At 39.1% G+C, this 23,130-nt stretch overlaps 1 protein-coding gene and 2 long non-coding RNA genes across 4 annotated transcripts in view; 1 reads left to right on the top strand and 2 right to left on the bottom strand.

Annotated features, from left to right (window-relative positions):
* The window catches only part of SLC35F4 (solute carrier family 35 member F4), a 310,750-nt gene extending 288,230 nt beyond the window's left edge, over positions 1 to 22,520 (top strand). For both annotated transcript variants that reach the window (XM_058429823.1, XM_058429822.1), the window contains 5 exons: positions 4,597 to 4,816; positions 14,174 to 14,299; positions 16,430 to 16,622; positions 19,869 to 19,958; positions 22,064 to 22,520. In XM_058429823.1, the coding sequence (XP_058285806.1) occupies positions 4,597 to 4,816; positions 14,174 to 14,299; positions 16,430 to 16,622; positions 19,869 to 19,958; positions 22,064 to 22,305 (871 nt within the window). In that variant the 3' untranslated portion in view covers positions 22,306 to 22,520. The remainder of the gene's footprint in view (positions 1 to 4,596; positions 4,817 to 14,173; positions 14,300 to 16,429; positions 16,623 to 19,868; positions 19,959 to 22,063) is intronic.
* On the bottom strand, positions 4,514 to 10,999 carry LOC131381560 (uncharacterized). Its single transcript, XR_009210381.1, has 5 exons — positions 10,898 to 10,999; positions 9,597 to 9,722; positions 7,029 to 7,113; positions 4,694 to 5,043; positions 4,514 to 4,592 (listed from the first exon to the last, which is right to left on the bottom strand). It is a non-coding gene; the product is annotated as an uncharacterized LOC131381560 (long non-coding RNA).
* Positions 16,389 to 18,105, bottom strand: LOC131381561 (uncharacterized). Its single transcript, XR_009210382.1, has 3 exons — positions 17,672 to 18,105; positions 16,743 to 17,320; positions 16,389 to 16,596 (listed from the first exon to the last, which is right to left on the bottom strand). It is a non-coding gene; the product is annotated as an uncharacterized LOC131381561 (long non-coding RNA).
* Positions 22,521 to 23,130: the final 610 nt, after the last annotated feature.

The following is a 23,130-nucleotide window of genomic DNA, read 5'->3' on the forward strand; positions in this document are numbered from 1 at the left end:
TTTCCAATTCTGTAGAAGAAAGTCAATGGTAGCTTGATGGGAAGAGCATTGAATCTATAAATTACTTTGGGTAGTATGGCCATTTTCACAACATTGATTCTTCCTATCAATGAGCATGGAATGTTTTCCCACCTGTTTGTGTCCTCTCTTATTTCCTTGAGCAGTGGTTTGTAGTTCTCCTTGATGAGGTCCTTCAAATCCCTCATAAGTAAGTTATATTCTTAGGTATTTTATTCTCTTTGTAGCAATTGTGAATGAGTGTTCACTCATGATTTGGCTATTACTGGTGTATAGGAATGCTTGTGATATTTGCACATTGATTTTGTATCCTGAGACTTTGCTGAAGTTGCTTATCAGCTTTAAGGAGATTTTGGGCTGAGGTGGTAGGGTTTTCTTAATAGATAATCATGTCATCTGCAGAGACAATTTGACTTCCTCTTTTCCTACTTGGACACCCTTTATTTTTTTTCTCTTGCCTGATCGCCCTGGCCAGAACTTCCAATACTACGTTGAATAGGAGTGGTGAGAAAGGGCATTCTTTTCTTGGACTGGTTTTCAAAGGGAATACTTCTAGCTTTTGCCCATTCAGTATGATATTGACTGTTAGTTTGTCGTAAATGCTCTTATTATTTTGAGATACGTTCCATCAATACCTAGCTTGAGAGTTTTTAGCATGAAGGGGTGTTGAATTTTGTCGAAGGCCTTTTCTGCATCTGTTGAGACAATCATGTGGTTTTTGGCCTCCCAAAGTGCTGGGATTATAGGCGTGAGCTATAATTTCCTATCCACTTTGCAAGTGCTTGGGAATATTAATTCTCACCATGAGTTGATTTTCTATATGTGTCTATGAAAACTCAGCTATAATTAAAGAATTAAGAAACAATTCAAAAAGAGTAAATGCTTACTGGTTTGGGGGAGAGCCCTATAACTATTTGAGATTACTAAAGATATTTTATATTTGATTCCCATCAAAATAGACATGATCTTGCATTGTAAAATTTTTAAACAATATTTATAGGGGAATGTGATTATCAGACTACAATTGTCCCTGTTTGAAGATACCTATGTGCACCTATACAATGTGTGTGTTCTACTTGAATGCTTCCATGGTTTAGACACACACTGATTTAAAACAACAAAAGTTTTATATAAAAAGAAGTACCTCAAGAATACCTCAAAGCAAGTTAAGTCAGTTTGATTTAAGATAACTGATTTAAAACAAGAGACTGCTGCTAGCAGAAATGTGGTTTTGGGAATGCACTTCATTTTTTCCACATCTCTCATGTTAGACTAACTCTGAACTTAGTAAAATATGATTTAGCACTCTACCTATAGTGCATGTAGAGTGAAGTTGACCATTTCTGAAATAAAATCAAAGAGCTTTTATTGTCAAGCAGAAAATACTATCTTTGAAGGGAATATTCTCCAATGGCCTCTTCCATATGGGAGGTAAAATTGTCAGACAATTCTTAGATCCTTGATGTTTTTTTCCCTGTGTACTCATTAATACCATCTGCCAAGTAGTTACTCCCGAAGCTCTCATGACTGAACAAGGGAAAAATAGAGTTAGTATATAAGACTGGAAATAGGATTTGTCCCATAGCACCAGAGTCTATTTTCTCTAGAATGGTATGAAAGCATTTCCAGTTTTTTTGTATCAGTAATATCAAAATAATTTTCAATAAAGTATCAAATCTAGATGGTGAGGACTGTATTTAGAAGTAGTTTTTGATAATCATTTATATACTACAGGAGAAATCAGTTGCCTCAGGTGAATTTGAAATTTAAGAAGAAAAAATTATATACCATATTATTAACAAGGATCTTTTATCTTAGAAAGCATAAAACTAGAGCCAAAGATATATTTGCCTACGTCAGGCACCTATAAAATATGCTTAAGGTGCTATTTAAACATATAGAAAGGGTTCAATAACTAGTGGCTGCTGTTTTAATAATAAGCGTAACTAAATTATTAGTGTCCTCCAACTTCTATGCTTCATTTCAAGCTATACCACCTGTCAATGCCACGTGCCCACAAAGTCTGATCTCATCATCCCAAAGAGAAACCCACTGTTATTTGCTTCTCCATAAAAATCCGTTTTTTTTTTTTTAGTTTTCACGTTTCTTAGAGTTTAATGCTTAAATAGTATGGGATTTTACACAAGTGACCTGGCATTTGGATGGAGAGCATTTTTCATTTCTACAACAGTAACAAAGGGGAGAAGGTCGGTAGTGAGAGAAGGGGAAAGAAAGGGGAAGAACGAGGGAATGAACACCTGGGAGACAGGATGAGCCAGGTGAGAACAGTCTCCACCTGGCAGCAGCGTCTTCCCAGCTGCTCTGCCAGTGAGGCTCTGCCTGTCTGGAGTACACATCTGTTGGTCTTCCCTGTGGGATTGGAGTGTTCCTTTCCTACATCCAAAATCTTTGCTTAGGAGCACTCCTCCCAGCTCTTGGTTGAAGAACAATCACTGGCTAGGGCCAGTGATAAGAAAAAGAAATCCTTTAATCAGGAATGGGTTTTGTTGTGGTTCTTAATAAATGTATTCATATTTTAAAAGGCAATCAGCGGTTGTAAATAATGGGATCAACCCACAACTCTCAACTCCAGCTCTACACGGCAGCTGTCTCACGGAGCAGATCGCCTTATAAGTACAGAAAATGACCTTTGTGCCCAGGATGCTCTATGAAAACTTCCTCTGGTTCTATGTATGGTGCTAATTCAGAATATCCCATTGGCTGTGGGGCTCCAGAGAGACTGTTGACTTTCCTGTGTATGTGAGCGTGTGTAATTTGTTTACTTTACAGAAGGCTTTAGGTTATTTAATCCCTTCTTTGAAGTTCTGTCTCTTTAAAGTTAAAATTTATCTTTGGGAAATCTTACTTTCATTTTACAAAAATCCTTCCTTTTTGGTAGTCTCCTCACATGAAAGTAAACAAATTTCAATACAAGTTTCTGTGTGTGCGACACATGTCTTTAACCTTCCTGGAACCGGTGACCTGCAACTCCCAACATTCTCATCCAGTTGAAGGTCACATTTACTATGAAACTTAACCTTTAAGGCTATACTCCCTGTGCCTAAATTCTTTATCACTCCTCCTCTCCACGTGGCCCTTTTTTGGGGTTACATCATTCATGTGAGCATTCATGTGAGGCAAACATTGGCTAGAATTTACTTCGATTTGCAATACTTTGAGGCACACTAATTTCAGTTAAAACTGGAAAAGAAACTAGTACTAGAGTCCTGTAAATAGATTTCATTATAAACATATACTACTCATGAAAATACAATGCCTGGAGCATGACAATTGCCCCATATGTGCTTGAATGTTCATGAACAATCGAGTGGAAAAAAAATTAATTCTCCCAGTGTTAAGTCTGTCTTCAGTCCATAGTCATATAGGTACAGTCATTGTATCACTTCCATTATTGCCTATACGTATTGCTAGCTTGAACCTTTTTATTAAAATGGCCCCTCAGAGCCAGGTGTGGTGGCTCTTGCCTGTAATATCAGCACTTTGGGAGGCCAAGGCGAGCAGATCACCTGAGCTTATGAGTTTGAGACCAGCCTAGGCAACAGAGTGAAATCCTGTCTCTACAAAAAATTTTCAAAAACTAGCCTGGCATGGTGGTGCGTGCCTGTAGTCCCAGCTACTCAGGAGGCTGAGGTGTGAGGATGGCTTGAGTCTGGGAAGCGGAGGTTGCAGTGAGCCAAGATTACGCTACTGCATTCCAGCCTGGGTAAGAGAGCCAGACCTAGGGGGAAAAAAACAATCACGTTTAGGCCTAGGACTCAAAGGAAAAAAATGGCCCTTGGGGCTAAATGTAGCCAACTTAATTGAAAAATCAAACAAACCGAAGATTTAACAATTGAAGTGACCATTTTCTCACACCGAATTCAGACAATTCCTCCAAAAGGGCCAAATGTTTGTATATAAGTACAACCTGAGTTTTCCATTATAGTTGTTATCATGTGGGAGTTATCACAGAGACTTTCTTCATTTTTCTGCCTTAAAAATGCTAGCAGGAAAAAAAATTAGTCAATTGGGCAGATATATTAGAAAGAGGCATATAGTGTGGCAGATATATTAGAAAGAGGCATATAGTGTCTTAGAAATAAAATCCAAAAACATGTGTGCTGTACAGACGTATGAGGGTCCCTTTCCCTCCGGGTTCTAGTTGTCTGTAGCCTGTTCACAGAGTAGTAACAGCCTTGACCCTCTCTCGTTTGCCCACTGGGAAAGAATCTTCTCCCTCTTCCAATAGCTAGTGATTTCAGCAACTACCGATTTCTGTATTTCTCCAGGCTCTTCTGGGAATGCTCAAAAATGACAGAATGGCTTTTCAGGCAACCTCCAGAGAATATCTCAGAGAAGAGAGCCTATCTCTATGCTTGGGCACATGTGGGCTATTTTCCAAGGAACCTCAGACACTCCCTGAAGCCTGCAGATTTCAGAACTGGGTTCAGTATACTTCACAATGAAGGATGGGTATTGAGTGTTTGTGCTCTTACCTGAAAATGGCTGCGATGAGTCAGATAAGACAAGAGGTGTCACCATCAGTACCTGGATATTAACTTCTCTTTTCTTTCCTAGGGAATGCAGTCGGATTTTTGGTGAAGATGGTCTGACGCTGAAACTCTTTCTTAAAAGAACTGCTCCCTTTTCTATTCTATGGACTTTGACTAATTACCTTTATTTACTGGCTTTAAAGAAGCTGACAGCCACGGATGTCTCCGCTCTGTTCTGTTGTAACAAAGCCTTTGTCTTCTTGCTGTCGTGGATTGTGCTGAAAGACAGGTTCATGGGAGTGAGGGTAATGGCATACTTGATTCAGTGCGTGATGCCTGCCTTTATCATAAATCCTTGGCTTCAGGAGAGCCTGTCTGCTTTGTTTCGTGGAGTTTCTGTAAAACTTTTCTCACTTCTTCTGAGTACAAACTGAAATCTGAAGATGCATTAGAAAGCCCAGGCAGTTACAACATCATGGAAGGATAAACAGTTTGTTTCCACTGGTTAGTGAGCTGATTCCAACAGGAGGCTCTAAAACAGGCAGAGAAAACAAGTTCCTATTTTAGAATCAATTTTTAGAATTAATGGTATGATCAACTCCTTCTGTCCTCAGGAATGAAGGGTCTGAGAAAATTAGCCACTAAAAAGATATGGTTTGCATTTTACAATCAACATATGTCGAGATGACCCCCATTCCCCCCGCCAGATGGATTTAATTAATATTGGTGTAGGTAGATAAGATTACCAAACAGTAATTAAAGTCACTGGTAATGGCACAATGCCATTAAAAGTGATTATATATCTAGTGTGACTGATGCAGAAATGGAAGTACAAGCAACAACTTCTTTTGGATACAAATCCTAATTGAACTGCATTAAACTTCAGTTCTGAGTTTATTCCTTTCAGGAGTAATATGGATTAAAAACATATATATTTATATGCTTGTTCTATGTTAAAAATAGATTGCTTGGAAGCCCTGAAGATTTAAGGAGCCAGATCTCATTCATATAATCTTGCATGCCACTATGATGAAAATATTGAGACAACAACACTTCTTTAGAAGGAGGTATAAATGAATTGCCTTTTCTCAGAGTATCAATATTATACAACTTATCTTCTCTGAAAGAGATGTCCAAGACAGAATTTGAAACATATTTTGTTATAAAAACTTTGCTGTTATTGGCAATGATTCCAAGGTCCTTTCCCCCTCCCAAATGCTGAAACTAATGTCTACGTTAGAGAGAGGGTTTATGATGGTCATTAACCCTGAAAGATTTTCTTAAGAAAACAGTTAGACAATTCTGATTGTATCTTGGGAGATGCTGCTCTGAAATTTAGAAATGAAGCTTCATATTAATAAGTAGAAAGTTTTGACAGAAGACAAAATCAGACCCTGTGAGTCAGTCCATGATACCATTACAATATATCCAAATGTGATACTACATTCTTTACTGGCTTATCTTAGATTTGACCCCAAAGGGCTCAGCATCACATATTTATGTCTGGGGCACTGGTGCCGGCTGTCTACCATCAGATACCCTGACAAGTCCTTGAGAGCTGGAAGCTTTCCTATATTGTCCACTGTTCTTTTCAAGATGTGCTACATAATCCATGGGGCCCAGTGCAAAATGAAAATGCAGGGGTCCTGTTAAAAACTATTATTAATAATTTTAAGATAACAACAACAGAGCATTGAGCCAAGGGGTGGGGACCTTCCAAGCACAAGGCCCTATATATCAACATAAATCATCCCCTAGGAAGTCAGCTGTCTCTATTTCCAATGTCTAGAATATTACAGGGCACAAAGTGGGGGTTCGACTGATATTTGAGGATATAGGAAGTGAGTTCATACTTCTGAGATCTTTCTTTTCACTGTCTTTCTCTATCATGGACCACCCATAAGAACCTGGAGAGCCTTGTCAGAAGAGGGGAGAAGAGAGATTTGGAGGCTCTTTTGTTCTTTTAGTGGCATGCAAATAATACCAACATTAAATCCATATTTTCACCATTAGATATACCAGCAATAAAATCCATTGTATTAAAGCAAATGAACACATTTAACCATGGACCTCACTGATGCAAGAGGTTACATCCAAAAAGGTACAGTGTTTGAGATATTTTAGAGAAAAAGAAAACAACTGTGTAACTTATCTTTAAATAGCAGATTTTAAAAATCAAAAATCTGCCTAGAGGCTACCAACCATTGCCATTTAAAATTTGCCATCTGCAGTGGGTTGAATGGTGACTCCAAAAAAGATCTGTCCACATCTTAAGCCCCCAAATCTGTCACTGTGACCTTATTTGGATAAAGGGTCCTTGCAGAGATTATTAACTTAAGGATCTTGAAAAGGGGACATCATCTTGGATTATCTGAGTGGGACCTAAATCCAATAACAAGTGTCCTTATGAGAGACTCACAAAAGAGACACACACAGAAGAGGAGGCGGCGGCAATGTGATCACAGACACAGAGATTGGAGTGATGTGGTCACCAGCCAGGAATGCCAGGACACTCACCAGAACCCTGGAAGAGGCAAGGACTGTATCCTTCCTTAAAGATGCCTTTGGTCCCAGCTGTATTTTGAACTTCTGGCCTCCAGAACTGTGAGAGAATAAATTTCTGTTGTTTTAAGTCACCAAGTTTGTGGTAATTTGTTACAGCAGCCTTAGGAAACTAATACAGCATCTGTAATTAATAACACTCAGTAGAGGAAATGTTAAATAGCTAATAAGTACTTGTTAATAAATATATCCATAAGTGAAGACATCATAGATAGCAGAATAGTAAGCATTAGTGTCAGGCATCCTGTAAAAATCAAGTATTTTTCTTTTTAAGTAAGAGGAAGTGCTTCACTTCTCACTGTGAAACATTAGGACATGTTCAATGCCGTGTTCTGGAAGAATGGTAAAGTATAATTTAATGATGCCCATAATCAGGCCATGGAATGTGAGAAGCACTGAAGCATATTCAGCATTTTGCCTTTGACAGTATCAGCAATTATTTTCCTCCCAAGACATATTGAGAACACATATAATTAGGTCATTCGAGAAATTAAAGGAGGGCAAACAGCACTGACAACATAAATGTGGCTCTTATTGCCCACATCTATAAATAATCTAAAGCATAGCCCCTCCAGATGTCATCCCACTGGACTACTCAAAAAAAAAAAAAAAAAAAAAAACAAAAAACAGTTAAAGGGATGCTTCCAGTCATCAGATTAAAATTTATATTTCTGGTTCATGCTAAAGCATCAGTAGTTTAGAAACAGATGTTTGTTGGATTATAATTTTCATATGCTTAGCACCCCAGGAATGAGCACATTTAAAATGAGAAGCCATGGCCTTCCCTACTTTTAATTTTTTTTTTAATGTAAAAAGAACACCATGAATAGAGTGAAAGACACTTTAAGTTACAACATCATAAACATGGGTTTATGTGGACCACAAGTAGGCCAGAATTACTAATGCTCACATAAAAATGAATTACGTATTATGAATAACTTGCTAATATTTTGTTTCTTTTGAACACTGAATTACAGATGGAAAGGTAATCTGTTTTACATTTAGTATGAAGTCATTTCAGCCTATTTATTGGTCATCTATGATGTGTTAAAAAGCCCTTTCATGAGCAATTGCTTGCAGCTAATCTGTGATCATCCCATGAAAATTAGTAAACTTCTTCAAAAGATAATTTTTTGATTGCAAAAATGTTAGAAAGTGATAATCCAGCTCTCGCAGCCTTGAAAATAGGTGTTCTCCTGTCTCTCAGACCTTATTATGTTCAGCTAGAGTTCTTAAATTCGTAAGAATCAGAGAACACACCTTAATTTTTTTTTTTTTTTTTTTTAAAGGTTCTTCCCAAGGGGAATGTGCCACTGGCTGGGAGCTTTCTTCTCTGCTGTTGGTATCTGTTTTACACCATTGAAAAGTAGATGCCAGACTGGAATGATAGAAACTTTCTTTCAGATTTTGTCCCTCTCTTATTTTTTATATTATTCATTCAAATTTTTCTTATATTTTCCAATTTCCTTGAAGATATGGAGAATGTTGGTGGTTGGTGGATGGTTCAGCAGATCCCAACTGTCTTAGCAGATTATGAAATGTATTAGTGTCCCTCTGGCTTGGGAGCCACATATTTTCCAGCTATATTTGGGTCCCTATGCAGTTAGCTTCCCAAACTAGGACTGTTTTCAAAGACTTTCCAGGATCTACCAAAAACTGACTGAAGTACATCAGTTAAACTGAATCTTTCATGGTATAGCATGTACTTCTTTGAATTCAAATTGGGCCCCAGAATGCTAAAACAGTACATTGGCGCTGAGCTGCTGATTTATGCTGATATTAAATATTAAGAATTAAGATGACACATAACTTGACAATTTGTTTCCATCTTGCCTTTGGTCCCTCTTTATTCATGTGCAATGCAGAATTCTCTATCCAGAGCTTCCATGCTTCCTGGAAGAGGCAGTGGAGGACGGACAGTGGGAGTCATCCTCCCTCTTATCCTTATCTTGGCAGGACAATGACTTATGAATACAGCCAAGAGAGGAGACAGCTGGGTTGTGCTGGCTGTCTGATTTTACACCCACGAGGAATCTGTAACCCCTTCAACAAGGTGCAGTCAATGTGTCCACCCTCCACATATATCCTTCACTCTTACTTCGTGGGATTTCTTTACATCTTTGACATCCAGGTCTCCCTTTGAGATCATTTTCAAATGGATTTTATTCATGTAAAAATCCATGCATGTAGGGAGAGGGGGAGTTCAGAGGCCCAGCATCCCTTGGGTTTGCTGCTATCCAAGGTACCCCCCTTCCCCCTCTCACAGCATCTGGACAGCTACAGATTGCCACCCCTCTTATTTTTCACATTTCAGCACTTGTTCAGTTTAATTGAATCTGAGTAAAAAAGATAGATGATAGTTTTTCATAGAACCTTAAATATAACATATGGAGAAGTTTAAGGATTCTGTATAGCCATAGTTCCTTGAAAATCAACTCTATCTAAATTTATCCAGAGAGATAATCATTAGCATGTTTCTCACTGGTCAAACTATTAACGTGTGTCCCAACCTCAACTACTGACCTTTAGTCTTCAACTTGAATACAGCAGCTGCCGGCAGTGTGGTCTGAGATCTGCATTTTTAGGGGCTGCTGTAGGCTTTGGAATTCAAGGGTTCATTTGTGAATCAGCTGCTTCATACTCACCTAGCTTCAAGAAACAGAATTAGCCTCAAGGCAAAGTAAGGAAACATGTTTGGATTATAATCACTCATTTTGACCTTTAAAGTCTTAAAGGAACACTGTAGGAAGAGAAGCAACTAAAGGTTCATCCAATGCCTTGGACCCTAAAAGAGCTGGTACTGTTATGCAAATAAGAATTGTGAAAACCATCTGTGAATGGGAGCCATAGTGAATGGAATTAGGTTGATAAACACTCATGGAGATGCAGAGAAGGACCAAACCTTTGTGAGCTTTTGACGGCCCAAGCTAAAAGAGAAAAAGAAAAAAAAAAAAAAAAAAAGATACAAGAAAACAAAAACAGCCAAAAGCCAGATATTTCTTTAGGCTTTATCTATACAAACTAATTATTTGAAAGATAAAAGAAACACCCTCCATTCAGGGTCACAGGTGGCATTTAGTACAGTGAGATCACCAAATGTCCACTGGTAAAGCCCTCTTATGGGCTTTAGGAGCAGGCTCAAATGGCCGCACGGATCCCCTCTGGCTCTGAAAATTGGTGCAGACAGCTGTCTGAGGGCCCCAGCCTGCAGAGGAAGACAGCTGGCTCACGAGGCCATGCCACTCAACTGGCATGCGGAGATAATGGGCTAAATAAATCCTCTTCCTTCAATGACTCACCCCAGGTGGGCACACCACAATGTGTGAGGGCAGAGAGGTTTAAAAATTTTAAATGGAGGCACTGGCAGTTTTATGGTCACTGTGGTTACTAACATTCTCACCTAAGCCAGATTCAGATAATGGTAATGGTGAGTTTTTTTCTTCCCCCATCTTTTTTGTTTGTTTTTGAGACAAGGTCTCATTCTGTTGCCCAGGCTGGAGTGCAGTGATGTCATCTCAGCTCACTGCAACCCTCACCTCCCAGATTCAAGAGATTCTCCTGCCTCAACCTCCCAAGTAGCCGGTATTACAGGTGTGTGCCACCAAAGCACAGCTAATTTTTATATTTTTAGTAGAGACGGGGTCTCGCCATTGTTGGCCAGGCTGGTCTCAAACTCCTGACCTCAAGTGATCCACCCACCTGGGCCTCCCAAAGAGCTGGGATTACAGGCGTAAGCCACTGTGCCTGGCCTGGTTTTCCATCTTATTTAGACACTTCTGGTTGGTTAAAAGGCTGGAACTGGAATAGATTGTCAAGAGACCCACATTTTTCAGAAGCCGAGCAGGTGGCACCACTAGATGGTGTATTTTCAGCAGAATTCCTCTCACGGATGTTAATGTGTCCCAGGAGCACTTCAGTGGTTGTCTTCATGTGAATGAACACATATGAGCATTTTTGACACAATATTTTAGGCACTGGCTTCCTGCAGACACATTTCCAGAAAGCTGAGGCCAAGAAGAGTCGTTTTGTGTTTTTCTGTTGAGAAGAACAGATTATTAATCCCTCTTTGATGACTGATTGACTGATACGTGCTTAGGATATTTGTTCTCCGGACATCTAAAGAGTATTTACTCTCTAAGGTTAAACCAGTGGTGCCAAGCAGAGCCATTCTGAGATCATCCAAACAACCACTCCACAATTTTTCCTCATTTTCAAGATTAGCTGAGATCTTTTCCCTCACTTACAACCGTATAGATAAGAAATATATTTAAAATTTCTTAAAATATAGCCATAGAGAATTTGACCTATCAGATATTTATGAAATTTAAACTAAAATGTGGCAAATAATTTATCTATTCCCACTATACCCTCCACCCGCACCCTGCCCCAGGAACCTACTATATAACTTATGATTCACTGTTCATATCATGGAGAATTTTTCTAACATTTCGAATATTCAGATTTTCATTCTTTCAGAACTTAACAGCATTGTCTGGCCCCCTAAAGTGAAAAATGCTTCTCTCTGGGAAGGCAATTGAAAGAGACACTGCTGTAATTGATATGTTAATTTAAGTGGTCCAGGCTAATATTTTCACAAGCACTTGAATATAGCGAGTAATGAAGATCTTTAAGAGGCTCACTATGGTTATAATTTTGAATTGCTACAGAGTTATGTAATCTTTACCCATGTTCAATTCCTATCTTGAGGAAATATAACAGAAATTTTATGCATATCTATTTTTACTAGTGGCTAACTCAGAAAAGGAAGAGTCCCTGCCTGTGGTCATATCTTGGGGATAATGAAACCAACTGTCTGTCCTTTTCTAGACAGCATTTTGTTTTTTGCTCTGGGGTTTTTTAATTGGTTTTCACAATTTTCTAAATCCAGAATTACATACTATAGTGTGTAATTGCCTAAACCCATGTATTATGTATTATAGAATGCTTTTAATAATTTAAAATATAAAATAGCACATCATGTGAAAGTTCATTAGGATTTACAGTTTTGTTAGCCTTGGCTTGAAGTAACCACTTGTTTATTTGACCTAGAAAATACAATGCTTAGCTAAAAGAAAACAAATGTTAACTCAAATGTATTATCCCGTTCATTCAGTCTTATGAAGGAAATCTATTTGTGCACATGAACACTAACCAGTGAACATCATTTAAACACAAAACCAAATCAGAATATGCCAGTATCTAATGTGCCTTTTTTATTTCCCTGAAATCAGATCCCCGAAAGAACTGTTGCAAATCCTCAAATCAAGGAAAATGATAACCCTCACAGAATTTCCAGGTCTAGAGAACCCCCTCACTGTGTTTATTGATGAGTCTAGACCTTTATCCAGGTCTAGATAACCCCCTCACTCTGTTTATTGATGAGTCTAGACCTTTATCCAGGCCTAGATAACCCCCTCACTGTGTTTATTGATGAGTCTAGACCTTTATCCAAGTCTAGATAACCCCCTCACTGTGTTTATTGATGAGTCTAGACCTTTATCCAGGCCTAGATAACCCCCTCACTGTGTTTATTGATGAGTCTAGACCTTTATCCAGGTCTAGATAACCCCCTCACTGTGTTTATTGATGAGCGTATTACTTATTATTTAGAAATCTCCTTGACACCTAAATTCTTAAATTCTATTCCTTATAGTTTAAGGCCAAGTCTAACCAGAACACACAACTGGCAGCTTCAGAGAATATGATATTCACTCAGCAAAAAAACCACCTCCCATCAAGCAGCCTCCTGGATAATGTTTAATGAAGATGGTTTTTCACTGCTGACATGTCTACATCTGTTCTCAAGTACTCCTGCTGTTTTTCATTAAAGACACTTTAATATGGAGCTACTCTGAAACTAAGTGGGCCCTTGCTTTTGGTGGCCACTAACAGAAGACATGCTTTAGCAGCATCTGAATTCTATGTCATTGGGAACATACTTTGCACTGGCCTCAAGCGAGTCAATAATTACATGTTAAAAATCTACATGTTATAAAAAATAATTAACTTATAGTGTTCAAAAGAGCCCCTGAAAATCACATATGTGAAAAAGCTATCTTTACTTGAGAATTTATTTACTGGGAATACTCAGAACTGAAGAATTTCTTTACTTGGGAATACTCAGAACTGAAGCTTAACAAAATTAATCACCATGTAGGTTTAAATTTCTCACAAATTTTCGTCTGGATTTTAAAGTCAGTGAAACCATTTCACAAGGAAATGACATATTGTCACCCGTTCCAGCATCATTTTACTGTTTGCTGTCGCTCTGAACTGCTTTCCAGTAGAACTAGTTCAAGATAAAGAGATGATACAAACCAGCATTTCATTAAGGGACTAGACTCCTGTTTTGAATATAGCAAGAATCATCAATTTACAGTAAACAATGACGACTTCAGTTGAATTATAAATATTTCACTTTATGCAGTTAACGCTCTAGAATAATTCAATGAAATTATCTTTCAGTGGTTTTTCTGAAAAAGTAAATTAATTTTCATGTGAACAAAAGGAAGTACTGGATTCCATTTGACATTTCAAGTGACAGTGCAGACTCAGCTTGCTCCTCTATAAATCTCTATGAGAATTTATTTTCTTTCTTTTTTCCCATTGGCCTAAATTTTGCCTCTAGCTGTATCAATATCATGCTTCTCTAATCAGATCCTGATTAGATGGAGATCTTCAGAAACATACATTGAGCCAAGGAGCTGATTAAAATGTATGCTGAATTGGAGGAAAAAGAATAGATGAAATACAGAAGGGATGAAGTTAGAAGTAACTTCCTATTAAATTTATTTCACCAGTACAACTGTTAATCTCTAGAAAGCTTGAGCTAAAAAATTAAAATTATTAGTCCTAAAAAAGTAAAAATAATAAAATTACTAGTCTTTAATTAGAATGTGAACAGCTTTTATATTCTGTGCCTGGATATCTCATGAACATATTGATTTATTCCTAATACTGAGCCTTCCTACGTTTAAAAAGTGATGTACAAAAGGTAATTAGGTTTAAGTAAGTACTCAGTAGCTTTTATGAAGTCTTGAATTGCCTACTCTAGGACACAGAAGCATCGCTTTTCTATTTCTTTGCATCCTATTTGACAGATAGTTGCTGCAATAATGGCAATTACCGGCATCGTCATGATGGCATATGCAGATAATTTCCACGCTGATTCCATCATAGGAGTGGCATTTGCAGTGGGCTCAGCCTCTACATCTGCATTATATAAGGTATGTTGTGCACTTTCTTTTGTAAGCCACTGTCACCCATAACTTAGACTTGAGTACTAAAGTAAGAAAGTACGATGAAAACATTGATTAGAAAGAAAATAGATGTGTTGAAATAATAGTAAGTAAATTAAGTACTTCTTATGTGATAGGTAACTGCTTGAAAATTTTGCCCGTGTTAATACAACCTTATGAGGCATAAATACTTATTTCCACTTTCCAGATGAGGAAACTGAGGCTTTGAAAGATTAAATAACTTACCCCAATCATACAGCCAAATAGTGATAGCGCCAAGACTTAAACTCTGGACTAGCCGACTTCTTAGCCCATGTGCTATGCCCTAATCCCTCATGTATCAGGCAGTTATAGCAGGAACATTAGAAAGGCATCTTCTCTCCCTGTTTTTTAATTTAATTATCTGTGGTCATTATTTTAACTCAAAAGAGGTGTTAGAAATAAGCTGTCACTAGAGAGCTGTTTGGCACATATCAACCCCATGCCACAGGAGCTCGTGTTACTAGCAAAATGAAGAACCTCTTTTTCTCTCCGATGGATGCTCTAAGTCTGCTATATGTACCCACCATTTTTTTCTCCACTGGAGTTCCCTGTCATCAAAGAAAATTTTATTCAGAGTCATTGCACCTGACTTCAGAAGTGAGAACTAAGAGAGCAGATCTAAAATGTTATTCCCCAAAGCTCTACCCAGATTCATAAAGCAAGTCCTGAGTGACCTACAAAGAGACCTAGACTCCCAAACAATAATAATGGGAGACTTTAACACCCCACTGTCAACATTAGACAGATCAACGAGACAGAAAGTTAACACGGATACCCAGGAATTGAACTCAGCTCTGCACCAAGCGGACCTAACAGACATCAACAGAACTCCCCGCCCCAAAGTTCTACTTTTAAAAGTCAACTTTCTGGATGTATTAAAGAACTGTTCCAATTTCACCTCTCTTGGTGTTTCAATGAGAAAACACTCTCTGAAAGGCAGATAATACCCCTTTCGTCCCTCCTGGAAGCCTGTTCTGATTATTAACCAACGCTGTGTCTCAGAGGGCATGAAGTCTATTTCTATATGGACATTTCTTGGCCCATTGATTCTGTGTGACAAGCTTGACAAATGTTCACTCAATGGCCATTACTGTCTAACTTGCTCCCCAACTGAGATCCACCAAGATGTCTGATGTGACCAAAGACTACCACGTGCTCAAATTCTTTTGATTAAGTCTTTCAACAGAAAAAAATAATTAGTTCAGTTGAAATTAGAAGCAGTACCTGGGATTGCTATATGACCAGAATGGCTCTCTTACAGAGGGATTTCCCCTGACCAGGTCACAGAATGCATTCATTCTGAGAGTGGTAATATTTGCTGACATGCACCAAATCATATCTGCAGCATAATATAATTCCAGGCAGAAGAGATCTGCTTCACTTTGTGTTGTTACAGGATTAGTATAGGGAGTGGTGGGCTTAAGAAGCTAAGAAATATGGACTATACCCCTGGCTTTCTCTGTAACCTGTTATGTGATTTTATGTTAGCCATTTGCTTCTCCTTGCCATCTTCATCTGCACACAGGTTTATAATATATAAAAACTTTTTAAATCTGGGGAACAAGCACCATATTTGTGAAGTCATTTTGAGCTCACAAAGAAAACTGCTTATAAATCCAAGGCATAAATATTATTTCTCTCAACAACATAATGACAGGGTATCTCTGTCCAATTTAGTTTTCAGTATCTATCAAAATAAGGATAAAACAAATCCCATGCTTTAAGGTAAGGATTAATGGCCTGTCAATCCTAGAAGATTTTTCTGGGCTTGTCTGGACTCTTATTTATCATTCGCCCGATACCCATCACTGGTGGTGGCACTAAACACAATGCACAGTACCGGCAGCTTTCAGCACCATAAGAAACTCATTTTATGACATTTGCTATTTCATATGAAGGCTATAGAGTATTTTAATTCCTTATCTCAACAGCCCATCTAGTGCTGTGAAGATTTCAGGGCAAGAAGAAACGGAGAATAAACTCTGGGCCAGTTAGCTCACAGTATAGAACAATAAGACTTACCTTTCTGCTCTGGCTAAGTCTCTGTGTGGCTGTAGAGTTTCTTTCTCATTCCAGGTCTTGTTTAAAATGTTTCTCGGAAGTGCCAACTTTGGGGAAGCCGCACACTTTGTCTCCACCTTGGGTTTCTTCAATTTGATCTTCATCTCCTTCACCCCAGTCATCTTGTATTTCACCAAGGTGGAGCACTGGTCCTCTTTTGCAGCTCTGCCGTGGGGCTGTCTCTGTGGGATGGCAGGGCTGTGGCTGGGTAAGTGGCCTCGGGTTTTGCCTTCCATTCCCTATATCAGTCAATCTTTATTTGGCTAGTTATATTATCATCATAGGATTATTTCCTTGGGTAACTCTGTGCTCTAGTTCCCAAACTTACGTTGTTCAATGTCGTTGGTCATGTTTAGAAGGTTCTTTGCAAGCTACTGGTTGATTAGGTTCAAGCTGTCCAACTAGTATGCCTCCCATGAGTTAAGGTGTGCACTGGAAGCCCAGGCCTCTCTGTATACCACTGGCCTTGAATCCATTCTTCTTCTTCAGCCTCATTCGTTCTTTCTAATGCACTGTATCATGTTATAATGTTCCATATGTGCCATGGTGTGTTGGGCAGAGGTTAGGGAGTAGATGGTGCATTCAAAGAACTCAGAGTGGTTCAAGCTGGTGGGAGCACTGAGTTCGGAAGGAAGGAAGGGAGGAAGGGAGGGAGGGAAGGAGGGAGGGAGGGGGATGCTATTTAAGAGGGAAGCAGATTGGGAAGAGCCTGGAAAGCCATTTTGGGGTGTTTGGATTTAAAGTCCACTTAATAATATTTAAGCAGGTTGGTGATAGGCTCATATCTGTATATGAAACAGCTCACTCTGGCTGAGAATGGAGGATGGATTTGTGATAGGAAGACGTTGCCAGTAGAGAGACAGCAGCATGCACTGGGCTTGGTGATCCTCGCTGAGTAGACAGTGCCTAGTTAATGGCCAAGAAAAAGTCACCTGGAGTCCTTGTAATGTCTTCATTGCCAGCTTCCTATAACTCTGAGGCTGGCTGCTTTACCTGAACTCTGGGATCTGACTTTTAAGCTGTGCTGCTGTTGTCACTTGATGTGAGAGGAGCCTGAAAAATAACAAGGCTGCTCTTCTCTCACCAAGCAGTCAAAAAACAGCAACAACCCAATGACTTGGTGGCTGTTTACTCAGAATCAAATCCTTTTCATGCTGCTCCTATTTCCACGTGCTACTCAGAGGTCAACTCCCTCTGCCCACTCCACATTTTCCCACAATGCTCAACCTGCAGAACATCCATCAACCCTCAACTGACCTTCTTTACTGAGGTGATATAATTTGAAATAGTAGCAGCACTGCAATTCCTGGGAGCAAAATGTTCTTATTTTCATCCCTGCAAGAGTATTGATTGGGTCATCTTTTTCTATGCTGGCTCAGCCCCTCAGACTCAGGGGAGGTCTTCGACAGAAAACACTCAAGAAAAGGATCAAGCATTAATTGTTGGTCCCTTGAGTTCTACTTTTCAACGCCAAAAGTATATGGTTAGCACCTCTCTTAACCTCTGCTAAGTTGAGTAGAAATCAATAGCGATATTTCCGTAAGACCAAACCATCCTCATTAAAAGCACCTAGATTATTTTCTGGCCAAAAACAACATAAATGGGAAAAATCCTAACTAAAATTTTGACGGCCTTTAGCCTCCTCATTGCACACATGATTTTCACCTTGCTGCAAAGTAGCCCTCCACCAACATATACTCCTTGGCGTATCCAATACATGCTCCTAAGCAAGCCTGCAGAGGCTGGACGCCACCTGTGCTAGCTGAACACTAGCATTCGCCACCAAGCAGTATGAGCTCCACACTCCACTGGGTACAGTGCCAAGCAGCACTGCAGCTGCTCCACCAGGTCCACCCCAGTGCACTGCAGAGTTCACTGTGCCAAAGTTGTGCTGTGACAATCGAGGAGATAGCCTCCCTCCAGCCTGTTACACACCCCGGAATCTTACAGTCTTCAGTGCTCCTATTGCTAAGTGTTTATTGCCATCCCTCTCTTCTCCATAGAAATCAGACATGATCTGGCTGAGGCGAGGCTGAGACACAGGTCTGAGAGATACATATCAATCTGCACCCCGAACTACCCCACATCTCCTGTGGCTATGGTTTCTTGTTTGCTTACGTTTACTTTGCCTCACTCCTCTCAGGTTGACCTATCTTTCAGGAAATGCATTAGCCCAAATGCAAGTCAGCCTCATCCTTTCACCTAGTGTGTCTGAATTGCACTTAAACTCAGGCTAGGCCCCATACTATGGAGTTCAGCAGAGCCTGTGCTGTATTTAATAAATTCCTGATTTGTAAGAATTTGCCATGTTGGACTCCCTGAGTCTGAGGAGAGTGTCAAAGCGCTGGAATATTCATTTATGTTGCAGCTTTGTCAGGAACGAGGAGCAGTTATTAGTTTAGGAGGACCCTCTGCCTTGCTTGCCACTGTTGTATGAACAGTATAAAGGAGCCCAAGTCTTGTAAAAGTCAAACTCACTGTTTCTAACTACCAAGCACAAGTGACCCAGTGGGCTTAAAGCGGGAATTACAGATGACAATAGAAGAACATACATCATCCTAATTGGAATGGTTCTAGAACTTTTTTTAGTTCTACAGAGATATAGGCAACATGCTTGCCTCATTGTCATGGCGATCTCTAAATTGAGGACCTTTTACAATTGTTAACACTCATCTCTCTATCCCCTGAAACAAACATTTGAGTGGACTCTATTAGAATAATGCTTTGTAATTTATAATTTTTTTTCTTTTTGAAAACGTGTTTTTGGTAAGTTTTAAAGTGGATAAATGATTATTTTAACTAATTTTATATTTAACCAAAGGGTCCAAAAGGTGTTCATTGAAGAGCATGAAGCTACTCCTTCAGTTGGTTCTGTGGATCTGCCCTCAGATTATCTGTACACAAATCAGGATGTGGAGACAGTCTCTGGAATTCAGTGAATTACATTAAACCCACCCTTGTTTGCCCACATGATGCTGACCTCCAGAGAGAGGAGATAAAACAGCATAGGCTGTCATTGGATAGACCTTCCTTTATGCAGTAACACCAGAGCCATTTAATGTCCATGAATGTGGCACAAAATAGCACAGCATTAAAGAGATGAGGCACCATCTTCAATCAATCACCTGCTTTTAACCTCTGGCTGGCCCCAACCTACCTCTATAGTGCTAATAAGCAGTGCTGTGAATCAATTATTTTACCTCTTTGTATTTGCTCCATATACATTTTGCCAGCCTATTGGCAAGATTCAGGCAAACAGAGTGGCAGAGGAGGAAAGAAGAAAATGACTTATTCAGGTAGAATACACATGCATCCATCTCCAAAATTAGAGGATCAAAGGTATAGACAGTTTAAAAGGCACATGTAGCAAAGACATTGATTCATTTACTATAAGAAGAAAAAAGTCCAGCATATTATTTCTCCTTCATCTTGTATTTCCTCTGCTATTTTACAGCCTTCAACATCCTGGTGAATGTTGGGGTGGTGCTGACATACCCAATCCTAATCTCCATCGGGACAGTGCTCAGCGTTCCTGGAAATGCAGGTACAGGTATCATGTGACATGTGCAGATCCTGGCCACTACAAGTCTCTTGCTTGTGTTTATTCTGTGTCCTGAGTTGTTCCTTCTAGAAATTGTGAATTATGTTCCTTGCCTGGGAAGATGTTTTTAAATATCATGAAGGTGGCAGACAACAGAATAACTATGCAGCAGATTTAAAATTTGCAGCTAAAAAACACTGTTTTTACTTGGTTGTGCTTTTAGAATTAAATACCAAATGTATCATTTGGGTTTCATGTAATCTCCCTGACAACCTAATTTTGTGGTATTTTTAGAGGAAGTCCTATGGAAACAAAAGGCATCCCAGCATAGGACTTTCAAGTAACCATCACTAATGAAAGTGTAGAGGATGTACATGGGGTTGGCTTCTCCTCAGACAATCTATGGGGAGCGGCGGAAGGCTCTCCTGGGGCAGAGCAGGTGGCCCTCTGGAATAGATACAAGGAAAAAGCAATTTTACTCACCTCAGGGACAAGAGAAGCTATTTTTCCAGGATATTTCTAGAGAAACCTGCCAGTGAAACGAGTAATGCAAATGGATTACCTGGATGATTGCACAGTCCTTTTACCTTTAAAATTTTATAATTTCGAGTCTTGAGTTGCCACTTTTCTGTCCTCCATGACAATCAGCAAATGTTTATTGAACATTTATCATGTGATCAGGGCTGCAAAAAAGAAAAAAACATTATTATTCTCTTAAAATGCTTATGACTGAATGTGTAAAAGAAGGCCAACCTACGTGAAACAACTTGGAACTCTACAAAATAATTTATTATTAAACGCCAAATTGTGTGAGACAGACTCCAGTGGCTGTAAGATATTCAGAGGAAAGGAATATCAGAGTGGAGTTGTCAAGGAAGTTCATTCATTCATCTGACAAATAATTTCTGAGCAATTAGTGTACACCAGGAACTGTCCTAACACTAGTGACAGGTCCTGAATAAGGCACAGTCCCTGTCCTCAGGACCATGTAGCATTGAGAGAGAGACAAAAGGAAAAAAAAATTGAGTAATTGCAACATAGAATTGCTTTAATAGAGGTATGTGCTGAATGCTGCGAGGGCACATAGGAGGAGCATCCAAAAGTCTTCCTGCAAGAAGCCTAAGGGGAGAGATCTAAGGAGAGGTTTAGCTGGATGAAGTGAGATACGAGGAGTGAAGGGCAGCTCGTGCTAAAAAGAACAGTACATGTGTGACCAACAACTCCACTCCTGAGTGTATACCCCAAAAAGGTGAAAACAGAGATTAAAAATATCCTCATACACAAATGTTCATAGTAGCCCTATACACAATAGCAAAAAGGTAGAGAAGCCTAAATGTCCATCAGGAGTTGAATGAATAACCAAATTATGATGCAATGAAATGTTATTCAGCCATAAGAAGGAATGAGGTGCTGACACGTGCTACAACATGGATGGACCTCAAAAATATTTTGCTAAGTGAAAGAAGCCAGTCACAAAAGGACACAGAGAATGTGACTCCATTTATATAAAATAACTAGAATAGGCAAATCTATAGGGGGAAAAAAAGCAGATTGGTGGTTGCTAAGGGCTGGGGAGTTGGGATAAGAAGCTGAGGAATTAATGGGTATGGACTCTTATTTTGAAGTGATGGAGATATTTGGGGACCACAGAGAGGTGGTGGCTGCATAATATTGTGAATATACTAAGTGCCCCTAAGTCCACTTTAAAATGGTTAATTTTATGTTACATGAATTTCATCTCAATTAAATTTGTAAAAAGAACAGCCTGCACAAGTCTTAGACACTAACAAGTTTGGCTCATTTGAAAAATCTCCAATGGTCCAGTGAAACTGGAGAAGGGTAAAGGGGTACAGAGGAAAAGTACTGAGAGAAAACTGGGGAGGTAAGTAAGTCAGATTACATGGAATTTGAGCTAAGCCTTGAAGGATAAGCATGACTTAGAGACAGGCAATGGAAAGCAAACCTAGCAATATGGAAAAAGGAAACACTAACTTGGAAGAATAAAGAAGACTCTTGGAAATCTCTAGAAGTAACATGGACCTTGCTGACTTGTTTTCAAAGCTTAGAAACAGGCATAGGCAATGACTGACTTGATTTTTCTTTCCTAGCTGTGGATCTCCTAAAGCAGGAGGTGATATTCAATGTTGTCCGCCTGGCTGCTACCATCATCATCTGCATTGGGTTTCTGCTGATGCTGCTGCCTGAAGAATGGGATGAAATCACCCTGAGGTTCATCAACAGCCTGAAGGAAAAGAAGAGTGAGGAGCATGTGGATGATGTGACTGATCCCAGCGTACACCTGCGAGGCAGAGGCAGAGCCAATGGGACAGTGTCTATACCACTGGCTTAGAGAGGGACATATTTTGAATGCACGTGTATGTATATTCTGTGAATATAACAAAATTTTCTCACTACCTGTACACTCAAATGACAGTATTAACTCTGAATTTGGATAAATCATATGTGAAATAATGCCAACAATAAAAGTTTACATTTATATGCTTATCAAGGAATTGGTGTAAATAATCATAATAGATTTTTTTATTAAAACACATTTGTCCTTGTTCTGTTTTCTGATTTTTTTAAATTTCCCCTCCCCCAACTCACAAAATTTCCTGAAACTATAAGAGTCGATTAAATTATGGACTTACCTTTTTCTCAACTGAAACTGAGTTCTTCCTACTCAATCAAAAAAAAGTTGTCTAAGAGAATAACATGTGAAAATGATACACACTTAAAAGTTGGAAATGTATTAAACATTTAAACAGAGCATTTTCTAAATGTAAAACCCACATTAGAAACAATGAGGCGTAAAAATATGGAATCCCCATCTGTACTTTTAATGAGCTTAGAGTGGTTTGGAGGGTAAGATAGTTTACAAATATCTTTACTATGAGGTAGACATTTGAAAATGGCACAGTGGATATGGACAGGAATGAGCTATCCTGAAAGAGTTGTTTATATTTGCTGTCACTTCTTCAACTCCCGTTCATTCTTCAACCCACTGCAATGCACCTTCTGCCCTCACCAATTCTCTGGAAGCGCTTTCCCCAATGATCAACCTCTCTCTTGCAAAATCATACTGATTTCTTTCAATCCTTATCTTATTGTGCCCTCTGACACATTTGACACGATGACCACTCCTTTTTCCTAAATACTCTCTCTTTGCTTGAAT

The sequence above is a fragment of the Hylobates moloch genome, unplaced genomic scaffold, assembly GCF_009828535.3.
Source record: "Hylobates moloch isolate HMO894 unplaced genomic scaffold, HMol_V3 SCAFFOLD_16, whole genome shotgun sequence".
In the NCBI taxonomy this organism is placed as follows: domain Eukaryota; kingdom Metazoa; phylum Chordata; class Mammalia; order Primates; family Hylobatidae; genus Hylobates; species Hylobates moloch.